Source organism: Ranitomeya variabilis, chromosome 2 (genome assembly GCF_051348905.1).
Source record: "Ranitomeya variabilis isolate aRanVar5 chromosome 2, aRanVar5.hap1, whole genome shotgun sequence".
NCBI lineage: Eukaryota > Metazoa > Chordata > Amphibia > Anura > Dendrobatidae > Ranitomeya > Ranitomeya variabilis.
This window is the reverse complement of record NC_135233.1, coordinates 718530654-718544128: the sequence shown is the minus strand read 5'-3', so window position 1 is coordinate 718544128 and position 13475 is coordinate 718530654. Positions and strand designations below refer to the sequence as shown.

General features: G+C 44.9%; 1 protein-coding gene across 1 annotated transcript in view; it reads left to right on the top strand.

Annotated features, from left to right (window-relative positions):
* Positions 1-13475, top strand: part of LOC143803933 (amine sulfotransferase-like) — a 201070-nt gene that overhangs the window by 25228 nt on the left and 162367 nt on the right. Inside the window, exon 4 of the mRNA XM_077281691.1 lies at positions 8482-8576. Within this exon, the coding sequence (XP_077137806.1) occupies positions 8482-8576 (95 nt within the window). The remainder of the gene's footprint in view (positions 1-8481; positions 8577-13475) is intronic.

Genomic DNA, 13475 nt, shown 5'->3' with positions numbered 1-13475 from the left:
TGGGCCAGTCTATAGCTTTAATGCCTTCTGTTGTGAATTTGGATTCTGGGCTCCCCCGGTGGCCGCTTGTGGAATTGGACTTGTCATCCTCTTTCCTGTTTCACCTGGTTCCATCAGTAGTGGGTGTCGCTATTTAAGCTCATTTCTCTGGTGGTTTCTTGCCGGTCAACAATGTTATCTGATGCCTCTCAGTGCTTGTTCCTGCTTCTAGACTACTACTAGATAAGTTGGACTTTTGTCCATGTTTTGTTTGCCTATTTGTTCCAGTTCACAGCTGAAGTTTTGTTACTGTGTCTGGAAAGCTCTCGTTGATCAGGGATTGCTACTCTGGCGTTATGAGTTAATGCCAGAGTTTAAGGTAATCTCTGGATGGTGTTTTGTTAGTGTTTTTCTGCTGACCATGAAAGTATACTATCTGTCTTCTGCTATCTAGTAAGCGGACCTCAAATTTGCTAAGACTATTTTCCTGCTGCGTTTGTTGTTTCATCTGAACTCACCGTCATTATATGTGGGGGGCTACTGTCTTCTTTGGAATATTTCTCTAGAGGTGAGCCAGGTCTTATATTTCCCTCTGCTAGCTATTTAGGTCTTAGGCCAGAGCTGGGCATCTAGCGATAAATAGGAAATGCTACCTGGCTATTTCTAGTTGCGCGGCAGGCTTAGTTCATGGTCAGTATAGTTCCATCTTCCGAGAGCTTGTCCCTCTATAGGCTTGCTATGATCTCTGCCTGCAGAGATCATGACAGTTTGACCGGCCCATAAAGTGTTAAAGACCCAGGTTGAGAAAGGAGAGTTATAAGAAGTCTGCTGGAATTTTTTTTTTTTTTTTTTTCCTCCAGTCTGCCTTGCTGCAGTCTTTTTTCTCTCTCTCCTCCTAATCTCTGTATGGCTCTGTGTGCACCTGACAATAATGGATCTCCAGAGTGTAACTGCGGGTTTGAATAATCTCATCACGAAAGTACAAAATTTACAAGATTTTGTGGTACATGCTCCGGTATCTGAGCCGAGAATTCCTTTGCCGGAGTTCTTCACAGGGAATAGAGCTAGCTTCCAGAATTTCCGAAATAATTGTAAACTTTATTTGTCCCTGAAGTCTCGTTCAGCTGGAGACCCTGCTCAGCAGGTTAGGATTGTGATTTCCTTGCTCAGGGGTGACCCTCAAGATTGGGCCTTCTCATTGCCAGCAGGGGATCCTGCGTTACGCGATGTGGATGCGTTTTTTCTGGCCTTGGGCTTGCTTTATGAGGAACCTCATTTGGAACTTCAGGCAGAAAAAACTTTGATGGCACTATCTCAGGGGCAAGACGAAGCTGAAGTTTTCTGCCAAAAATTCCGTAAATGGTCTGTGCTTACTCAGTGGAATGAGTGCGCCTTGGCGGCAACTTTCAGAGAAGGTCTCTCTGATGCCGTTAAGGATGTTATGGTGGGGTTCCCTGTGCCTGCAGGTCTGAATGAGTCCATGACAATGGCTATTCAGATTGATAGGCGTCTGCGGGAGCGCAAACCGGTGCACCATCTGGCGGTGTCTATGGAAAAGACGCCAGAAAGTATGCAGTGTGATAGAATTCTGTCCAGGAGCGAGCGACAGAATTTTAGACGGAAGAATGGATTGTGTTTCTATTGTGGGGATTCTACTCATGTTATATCAGCATGCTCTAGGCGTACAAAGAAGCTTGATAAGTCTGTTTCCATTGGCACCATTCAGTCTAAGTTTATTTTGTCTGTAACCCTGATTTGCTCTTTGTCATCCATTGCCACGGACGCCTATGTTGACTCTGGCGCCGCTCTGAGTCTTATGGATTGGTCCTTTGCCAATCGTTGTGGTTTTGATTTAGAGCCTTTGGAGACTCTTATTCCTCTGAAGGGGATTGACTCCACCCCATTGGCTAATAATAAACCACAATACTGGACACAAGTAACCATGCGTATCAATCCGGATCACCAGGAGATTATTCGTTTCCTGGTGCTGTATAATTTACATGACGATTTGGTTCTGGGATTGCCATGGTTGCAGTCTCACAACCCAGTCTTGGACTGGAGAGCAATGTCTGTGTTGAGCTGGGGATGTAAGGGTATTCATGGGGACTTACCTTTGGTTTCTATTTCGTCGTCCATTCCCTCTGAAGTCCCTGAGTTCCTCTCTGATTATCAAGATGTCTTTGACGAACCCAAGCTTGGGTCGTTACCTCCGCACCGTGAGTGCGATTGTGCCATAGATTTGATACCGGGTTGTAAATATCCCAAGGGTCGTTTGTTTAATCTGTCTGTGCCGGAACATGCTGCTATGCGGGAATATATAAAGGAGTCTTTGGAAAAGGGACATATTCGTCCATCTTCTTCTCCCTTGGGAGCTGGGTTTTTCTTTGTCTCAAAAAAAGACGGCTCTTTGAGACCATGTATTGATTATCGGCTTCTGAATAAGATCACTGTTAAGTATCAATACCCATTGCCATTGCTTACTGATTTGTTTGCTCGTATAGAGGGTGCTAAGTGGTTCTCTAAAATTGATCTTCGTGGGGCGTATAATTTGGTGCGGATCAGGCAGGGGGATGAGTGGAAGACCGCATTTAATACGCCCGAGGGCCACTTTGAGTATTTGGTCATGCCTTTCGGTCTTTCTAATGCCCCTTCAGTTTTCCAGTCTTTTATGCATGATATTTTCCGCGATTTTCTGGATAAATTTATGATAATATATCTGGATGATATTCTGATTTTTTCTGATGACTGGGACTCTCATGTCCAGCAGGTCAGGAGAGTTTTTCAGGTTCTGCGGTCTAATTCTTTATGTGTGAAGGGGTCTAAGTGCGTTTTTGGGGTCCAGAAAATTTCCTTTTTGGGGTATATTTTTTCTCCCTCTTCCATTGAGATGGATCCCGTCAAGGTGCAAGCTATTTGTGACTGGACTCAGCCCTCCTCTCTTAAGGGTCTTCAGAGATTTTTGGGCTTTGCCAACTTTTACCGCCGATTTATTGCTGGTTTTTCGGATGTCGTTAAACCACTGACTGATTTGACCAGACAAGGCGCTGATGTTGCTAATTGGTCCCCTCATGCTGTAGAGGCCTTTCAGGAGCTTAAGCGCCGTTTTGCCTCTGCCCCTGTGTTGCGTCAGCCTGATGTGAATCTGCCTTTTCAGGTTGAGGTTGACGCTTCGGAGATCGGAGCTGGGGCAGTGTTGTCGCAGAAAGGTTCCGACTGCTCCGTCATTAGGCCTTGTGCCTTCTTTTCTCGCAAATTTTCGCCCGCAGAGCGGAATTATGATGTTGGGAATCGGGAGCTTTTGGCCATGAAGTGGGCGTTTGAGGAGTGGCGCCATTGGCTCGAGGGGGCTAGGCATCAGGTGGTGGTATTGACTGACCACAAAAATTTGATTTATCTTGAGACTGCCAGACGCCTGAATCCTAGACAGGCGCGCTGGTCTTTATTTTTTTCTCGCTTTAATTTTGTGGTGTCATACCTACCGGGTTCTAAGAATGTTAAGGCAGATGCCCTTTCTAGGAGTTTTGACCCGGACTCTCCTGGTAATTCTGAACCCACAGGTATCCTTAGGGAGGGAGTAATTTTGTCGGCCGTTTCTCCTGATCTGCGGCGGTCCTTGCAAGAGTTTCAGGCGGATAGACCGGATCGTTGTCCGCCTGATAGACTGTTTGTTCCGGATGATTGGACCAGCAGAGTCATCTCTGAGGTACATTCTTCTGCATTGGCAGGTCATCCCGGAATTTTTGGTACCAGGGATTTGGTGGCAAGATCCTTCTGGTGGCCTTCCCTGTCACGAGATGTGCGAGTCTTTGTGCAGTCATGTGATGTTTGTGCTCGGGCCAAGTCTTGTAGTTCTCGGGCTAGCGGACTGTTGTTGCCCTTGCCTATTCCTAAGAGGCCTTGGACACACATCTCGATGGATTTTATTTCAGATCTGCCTGTTTCCCAGAAGATGTCTGTCATCTGGGTGGTCTGTGACCGTTTCTCTAAAATGGTCCATTTGGTTCCTCTGCCCAAGTTGCCTTCTTCTTCTGAGTTGGTTCCTCTGTTTTTTCAGAATGTTGTCCGATTGCACGGTATTCCTGAGAATATTGTTTCTGACAGAGGTACCCAATTTGTGTCTAGATTTTGGCGGGCATTCTGTGCTAGGATGGGCATAGATTTGTCTTTTTCATCTGCTTTTCACCCTCAGACTAATGGCCAGACCGAGCGGACTAATCAGACCCTGGAGACATATCTGAGGTGTTTTGTCTCTGCTGACCAGGATGATTGGGTTGCTTTTTTGCCATTGGCAGAGTTCGCCCTCAATAATCGGGCCAGCTCTTCCACCTTGGTGTCCCCGTTTTTCTGTAATTCGGGGTTTCACCCTCGATTTTCCTCCGGTCAGGTGGAATCCTCGGATTGTCCTGGAGTGGATGCGGTGGTGGAGAGATTGCATCACATCTGGGGGCAGGTTATGGACAATTTGAAGTTGTCCCAGGAGAAGACTCAGCGTTTTGCCAACCGTCATCGTCGTGTTGGTTCTCGGCTTTGTGTTGGAGATTTGGTGTGGTTGTCTTCTCGTTTTGTCCCTATGAGGGTCTCTTCTCCTAAGTTTAAACCTCGGTTCATCGGCCCTTATAGAATATTGGAGATTCTTAATCCTGTTTCTTTCCGTTTGGACCTCCCTGCGTCCTTTTCCATTCATAACGTTTTTCATCGGTCGTTATTGCGCAGGTATGAGGTACCTGTGGTACCTTCAGTTGAGCCTCCTGCTCCGGTGTTGGTTGAGGGTGAGTTGGAGTACGTTGTGGAGAAAATTTTGGACTCTCGTGTTTCCAGACGGAGACTCCAGTATCTGGTCAACTGGAAGGGTTACGGCCAGGAGGATAATTCTTGGGTCAATGCATCTGATGTTCATGCTTCTGATCTTGTTCGTGCCTTCCATAGGGCTCATCCTGGTCGCCCTGGTGGATCTGGTGAGGGTTCGGTGCCCCCTCCTTGAGGGGGGGGTACTGTTGTGAATTTGGATTCTGGGCTCCCCCGGTGGCCGCTTGTGGAATTGGACTTGTCATCCTCTTTCCTGTTTCACCTGGTTCCATCAGTAGTGGGTGTCGCTATTTAAGCTCATTTCTCTGGTGGTTTCTTGCCGGTCAACAATGTTATCTGATGCCTCTCAGTGCTTGTTCCTGCTTCTAGACTACTACTAGATAAGTTGGACTTTTGTCCATGTTTTGTTTGCCTATTTGTTCCAGTTCACAGCTGAAGTTTTGTTACTGTGTCTGGAAAGCTCTCGTTGATCAGGGATTGCTACTCTGGCGTTATGAGTTAATGCCAGAGTTTAAGGTAATCTCTGGATGGTGTTTTGTTAGTGTTTTTCTGCTGACCATGAAAGTATACTATCTGTCTTCTGCTATCTAGTAAGCGGACCTCAAATTTGCTAAGACTATTTTCCTGCTGCGTTTGTTGTTTCATCTGAACTCACCGTCATTATATGTGGGGGGCTACTGTCTTCTTTGGAATATTTCTCTAGAGGTGAGCCAGGTCTTATATTTCCCTCTGCTAGCTATTTAGGTCTTAGGCCAGAGCTGGGCATCTAGCGATAAATAGGAAATGCTACCTGGCTATTTCTAGTTGCGCGGCAGGCTTAGTTCATGGTCAGTATAGTTCCATCTTCCGAGAGCTTGTCCCTCTATAGGCTTGCTATGATCTCTGCCTGCAGAGATCATGACAGCCTTCATTTTGCAGGAACTGCTGACACACTCCAGCCACATGAGGTCTGGCATTGTCCTGCATTAGGAGGAACCCAGGGCCAACGGCAGCAGCATATGGTCTCACAAGGGGTCTGAGGATCTCATCTCGGTACCTAATGGCAGACAGGCTACCTCTGGTGAGCACATGGAGGGCTGTGCGGCCCTCCAAAGAAATGCCACCCCCACACCATTACTGACCCACTGCCAAACCGGTCATGCTGAAGGATGTTGCAGGCAGCAGATCGCTCTCCACGGCATCTCCAGTCTCTCTCATGTCTGTCACATGTACTCAGTGTGAATCTGCTTTCATCTGTGAAGAGCACAGGACGCCAGTGGCGAATTTGCCAATCCTGGTGTTCTGTGGCAAATGCAAAGCATCCTGCATGGTGTTGGGCTGTGAGCACCTCCCCCATCTGTGGACGTCGGGCACTCAGAGCATCCTCATGGAGTCGGTTTCTAACCATTTGTGCAGATACATGCACATTTGTGGCCTACTGGAGGTCATTTTGCAGGGCTCTGGCAGTGCTCCTCCTGTTCTTCCTTGCACAAAGGCGGAGGTAGCGGTCCTGCTGCTGGGTTGTTGCCCTCCTACTGCCCCATCCATGTCTACTGGTGAACTGGCCTGTCTCCTTGTAGAGCCTCCAGCCTCTGGACACTACGCTGACAGACACAGCAAACCTTCTTGCCACAGCTCGCATTGATGTGCGATCCTGGATGAGCTGCACTACCTGAGCCACTTGAGTGGGGTGTAGAGTCCGTCTCATGCTACCACGAGTGTGAAAGCACAACCAACATTCAAAAGTGACCAAAACATCAGCCAGAAAGCATTGGTACAGAGATGTGGTCTGTGGTCCCCACCTGCAGGACCACTCCTTTGTTGAGGGGGTCTTGATAATTGCCAATAATTTCCATCTGTTGTCTATTCCATTTGCACAACAGCATGTGAAATTGATTGTCATTCAGTGTTCTTCCTAAGTTCTCAGTTTGAGTTCACAGAAATTTGATTTACTTGGAGTTATATTCTGTTGTTTAAGTGTTCCCTTTATTTTTTTGAGCAGTGTATAATCATTTTAGTTTATCATTCTGGTTCTCTTCATTTGACCCTATGGATAAGTCGCGAATTGTGTTTATATAAAAAAATAGCTTGGCTTTTTTACATTGCTGAAAGCATACTTTCTGCGACAGCCTTGGATAAAGGATTTTGTTTTATAGGCAAAAATAGCACTATCCTCCTTGTTTTCAATGTGTAAGGAATAAAAAAGGCTATTATTAAGGTGCGGGTACTGCAGTTATATCTTAGATATATTTATTTTGAGTCTTTGGATTAGTATTCACAGACTGACATTAGCACTCCCATTTTCCTTTTTGTATACATACTGTAGGTGGAATGAGTTGTGCCCTTTGATCTCCTACTCTTACACTGTACAAGCATGAAATGGTTCTTCCTGTCTGGCACCTTTCTCTTATACTGTCTATGATAGCCCCCTCCCCTGATTGGGTGACCTAGATCATGTGATGTGATATTTGGAAATTAAACTCAAACTCAATCCTACCCTGACCGATGCACTCATCTTTAACCCCTTTCTGACCTCGGATGGGATAGTATGTGCGAGGTCAGATCCCCTGCTGATGTGGGCTCCGGTGGTGACCGCGACATGTCAGCCGTTTTGTACACCTGACATGTGCGCGCAATAGCGGCGAGTGGAATCACGATCCACCCGCCGCTATTAACTAGTTAAATGCCGCTGTCAAACGCTGACAGAGGCATTTAACTACCGCTTTTGGCCCCACGGCCAGAAATACATGCATCGCCGACCCCCGTCACATGATCGGGGGTCAGCGATGCATCAGGATAGTAACCATAGAGGTCCTTGAGACCTCCATGGTTACTGATGCCGGCCTGCTGTGAGCGTCACCCTGTGGTTGGCGCTCATAGCTAGCCTGCAATTCAGCTACATAGAAGCGATCTGATGATCGCTGATATGTAGCAGAGCCGATCAGGCTATGCCAGCTTCTAGCCTCCCATGGAGGATATTGAAGCATGGCAAAAGTTAAATTTAAAAAAAAAAATATGAAATGAATAAAAAAAAATATAAAAAGGTTTAAATCACCCCCCTTTCGCCCCATTCAAATTAAAACAATAAAAATAAAATCAAACATACACATATTTGGTATCGCCGCGTTCAGAATCGCCCGATCTATCAATAAAAAAAGGATTAACCTGATCGCTAAATGGCGTAGCGAGAAAAAAATTGAAACGCTAAAATTACATTTTTTTGGTCGCTGCGACATTGCATTAAAATGCAATAACGGGTGATCAAAAGATCGTATCTGCACCAAAATTGTATCACTAAAAACGTCAGCTCGGCACGCAAAAAATAAGCCCTCAACCGACCCCAGTTCCCAAAAAATGGAGACGCTACGGGTATCGGAAAATGGCACAATTTTTTTTTTTTTTTTAGCAAAGTTTGGAATTTTTTTTCACCACTTAGATAAAAAAATAACCTAGATATGTTTGGTGCCTATGAACTTGTAATGACCTGGAGAATGGTGGCAGGTCAGTTTTAGCATTTAGTGAACCTAGCAAAAAAGGCAAACAAAAAACACGCATGGGATTGCACTTTTTTGCAATTTCACCGCACTTGGAATTTTTTTCTCAATTTTTCCCAAAATGTATTGCTTGGAAATTCGGAGACATGTTGCCAGAGCTGTATATGTATATATTTTTATATATTCTATTAATATTCTATAAAAGTAACTCATTTTTTTACAGTCCTAGGTGGCTTGTGGTTTGATCATGTCAAAGACTGGTATACACACAAACATGAATTCAACATTCTTTTTGTGCATTATGAGGAAATGGTTAAGGTAATAATTATGCTTCTTTAAGGTGCATTCAGTCCTGCAGGATTTATAGTATTTTTTTGTTCCAGTTTAACAAGTATTTTGTGGAAAAAAATTCACTAGACTGTGCATACACTTTAAATGGCTGAGGAATTTATAGTTAATTTGTAATTTACTCAAAACTCATTTAATTGAATGGAGTTAGGTGCAATTGTTATACAAAACACAAGTTTTGATGCATTTTTGCTACAGATTACTACACTTCACAAGTTTCTTAGAGAAGAAACAAAAACTTGCTTAGAATGCCAAATTGTTATATGAAATTTTGGGCTCCTCCTTACCCACTTTCATATCTATATATACAGACAGACTATTTAGTATAGTGCCATGCCACAACTATAGTACTTCACTGATCATTGAAAGAATTAGGAAGAGCAGCTCATTGGAGCGTGTAAGGGTATGCGCACACGTTGCAGCTTTGCCTGCAGATTTTTCTGCACTAAATCCGTAGCTCTTGGCAGAAAACGCAGGTGTGTTTTTGAAAGGCTCTCCACGGGCCAAAACGTTGCCATGATGGGCTATTAAATTTGAACACCTTCAAAATCTAATCTACAATGGTGTGCTGCCTTTGATTAGATATCCATCTATAGATATATAGATTTATCTATAGATATATCCATAGATATATACTAGCAAGGCCGATGTTGATTAATGAACATGTTGAATAAAAAAAAAAAACGGAAAAAAAATGGCATGGGCCCCCGCGCAATTTTCTGCACCAGAGGAGGAAAGCCGACGTCCGGGGGCCAATATTTGTAGCCTGGTAAGGGGGTATTACACATGGCCCCCTCCCAGGCTATGAATATCAGCCCGCAGCTGTCTGCATAGCCTTTACTGGCTATTAAAATAGGAGGATCCACCAAAAAAAATGACGTGGGGTCCCTCTATATTTTATAGCCAGAAATGCTATGCAGACAGCTGCGGGCTGATATTCATAGCCTAGAGAGGGGCCATCTGTAAGATGCACCAATTCCGGCACTTAGCCCCTCTCTTCCCACTCCTCTGTAGCGGTGGGATATGAGGTAATAAGGGGTTAATGTCACCTTGCTAATGTAAGGTGACATTAAGCCTGGTTAATAATGAAGAGGCGTCAATAAGACGCCTCTCCATTATTAATCCTATAGTAGTGAAAGAGTTAAATAAAAAGAAAGACAGCCAGAAAAAAGTATTTTAATATTCTTAATTTCACCATACTTACCATTCTCGATCGCCTGCAAAAAATTAAAAATAATAAACGAACTGTTTACTACCTTTCCGCCATAGTCCAATTAATAATGAGTGTCCCATGACGATCTCCCCTATAGAACAGTGACATCGGGTAATGTCACTGCTCTATAGGGCCTCCAGTGACACACTGACAGGAGACAATGGCTCCTGCAGTGCATCACTGAAGAGGTTACCTGAGTTCAGGGTCTCACTTTATGGCAAAGCTGAGTGGGAATTTTCCCACACAGCAGTGCCACAAGTGAGAGTAGGGACTATTTCTCACAGAGGCAGAGGAATACATTGCAGAAGGATACCTTCCATCATTGTATTTCTGGAGCCCCTGGAGAGCGGCCGCATCAGCTGATGTTGCTGCTCTCCACAGGAGATCGTCGTGGGACACTCGTATTAATTGGATATCTGCAGACACAGGGAGTATATTGTTTGTTTATTATTTTAATATTTTTTACAGGTGACCAATGGTTTCGGAGATCAAGGTGATGGTGAGTATGTACTCTATGTTGCATGTACTGTATGTGTTGTATATGTACTGTATGTCTATATGTATGTGTTGTATATATGTACTGTATGTCTATATGTATGTGTTGTATGTACTGTATGTATGTACTGTATGTTGTATGTACTGTATTTATGTACTGTATGTTGTATGTACTGTATGTGATGTTATATGTTGTATGTTGCATGTACTGTTGTATGTCATATGTACTGTATGTCATATGTTGCATGTTGTATGTACTGTTGTATGTACTGTTGTATGTCATGTTGTATGTACTGTATGTCATATGTTGTACTGTTGCATGTTGTATGAACTGTTGTATGTTGTATGTACTGTTGCATGTTCTGTATGTCATATGTTGTATGTACTGTATGTTATATGTTATATGTACTGTATATATGTTTCTTTTTACATTCAACACATTAGCCGGATGATGGGACTATATTGTCCCATCATTGGCTAATGTGTCAATCACTGTCACTGTAGCAGGCATAGCCCAATGGGACTTATAGTCCCATCGGACGATGCCTGCACAAACACACACACCAAAGACTCCCGCACACACCAGGACAGGGCCGCACACACCCGGACAGCCCAGCATACACCCGCACACACCCGGACAGCTCCGCCCACACCTGGAAAGCCCCGCACACACCCGGACAGCCCCGCAGACACTCGCACACACCCGAACAGCCCCGCACAGCCCGCAGACGCCCCGGCAGACCCTGCCCGCACACACATACACACAGTCACCGCCCACTGTCCGCCCACACACTTTCCTCCTCCCAAACTGCAGCGTTTCTCGGACCCACATCCGCAGCAAAGCTGCAGCTCTTTTTACATCTGCGGTTTTGCGGTGGATGTGCCCGACTCAATGCAAGTCAATGGGTGCAGAAAAGCTGCAGATCCGCACAAAGAATTGACATGCTGCAGAAAAAACAACGCTGCGTTTCCTCGCGTTTTTTTCCACAGCATGTGCACAGCGGATTGGGTTTTCCATAGGTTTACATGGTACTGTAAACCCCATGGGAAACTGCTGCAGATCCGCAGCGTCAAAAACGCTGCGGATCCGCGGTAAAATCCGCAACATGTGAACATGGCCTAGGTGTGTAGTTCGCATATAAGTGGTCACATGACAACTACACAAACCATTTGAGCTGGGGGGTGACGCCAAACTGAATTTTTGCCTTGGCTGCTGGAAAACCCAGATTCGCCTCTGGGTCCATCAAGATCAAGCTTTCTCCTCTAGTTATACATCCTCTATGGCTAGATTATTTATTTCCCACAATGCCATCTGTAGTGAGAAAAGTACCAGTACTTTTTGAAATGCTGTTATAGTGTCTGCCATTACTACTTCTTGTGGTAGGACATTTCACAGTCTGACTGCTCTCTAACTGTAAAGAACCTTGTCCCCTTTAGCTGACGGAATCCTGACTCCATATGTAATGAATCATAAAATCACGTGCTAGTTCTTTGTATTGCTCACACATGTATTTATACATATAAATGAGATTGCCTGTCAGGCATTAATTTTTTTTAGCTAAATAGGCACAATTTTTCCAACCTTTCAGCATATGAAAGGCCTTCCATCCCATGTAAGAACCTAGCTGTCTGCCTTTGAACTGACTCAAACTTCCTAATATCCTTTTTCAAACGTACCAGAGACACTTACACACGTAGATCCATTCAAATGAATGGATCTGCACACGTCAGTGTGTTTCCACAGGCCGTGTGTCTCTGGGCAAAAGACGCTGACATGTCCATTTTTTATCAGCAGCACGGGTTGCAAACTGTTCCGCATACGTACACACTGATGACACATGGATGACATCTGTGTGTCAGCTGTGTGACACATACCTGCGCCTTAGAAAAAGTGGTACAGCTCAGATGACTGTTGCGTGGTCTCCATGAGGTCAGCGTGACCAGGTGACAATGATAGGAGTTGTATTCAGCACCTGCTGTGTATAAAATTAATAATTAAAAAAAGCATTGGTTCCCTCGTAATTTTCATAACCAGCAGGGGTAAAGCCCACTACTGGAGGCTGATGTTATTAATGACCTCTTTCTCTCTCACAAGCTTGCCTTCCTCAGCCCCACAGAAAACATGGCTGACACCCTCCGACACCACCTCCCCTGCTGCGCTGTGTTACGGCGGCCTTCACTTCACCCACACTTCTCACCCCGACAACAGACATGGTGGAAGAGTGGTCTTCTCATTTCTACTGACTGCACCTTTAACCCAATCCCACCTCTACCCTCCCTTATCCTCCCCTCTTTTGAAGTCCTCTCTGTCCACATCTACTCTCCCTCCAACCTCCAATTGGCCATCATATACCGACCTTCGGGCCCGGCCACTGCCTTTATTGACCAATTCTCTACCTAGCTTCTTCACTTTTGTCCAATGATATTCCCACTATCATCATGGGTGACTTCAACATCCCTACAGATACCCTTCAGTCAACAACATCCAAACTCATGTCCCTTACTTCATCTTTTGGACTTACTCAGTGGTCCTCCTTAGCCACCCACACAGATGGACATACATTAGACCTGATCACGACACAGACAGTGCCACTGCTTTCTACAATGCCACTCTCGCATTAGCTATTGGCACGTTTGCCCCTCTCGTTCATGGCAGAGTGCGACGTATCTTTTTTTTGGAAGTGCACTGAACAGCAAGGTGGATTGCTGCTGAGGGGAAAAAGAAAAAAATCTTTAAATCTTCAGCTTAGCGAGTGTGAGCGAGCTGAGTGTGACCTGAACGTAAGTGTGAACGGCGGTAAGTGTGTGACTTGTGTTTTAGTGACTTTGGATTCAGGGAGTTTCCAAGGGAGGAATTACTGAATTGTTGTCTGTGTTTTATTGATACTTTGCATTTATTTTTTATTTAACATTTCTGTCTGGTGCAATCCCCATTAGGAAATGTGCTCCACTATTGTTAATGCCACCCAGTGCACATCTTGCCCCATGTATGCAGTCCTTGATCAGCCGGTCGGGAGTGCATACTGCTGTGCGAGATGAGAGCATGTTGTGCATTTGGAAGCCCAGATTGAGAATCTAAATGTGCAGCTGGCAACACTGAGATCCATTGACAATATGGAAAGGAGTCTTCTGCTCACTGAGCAGACGCTCAATGGGATAGT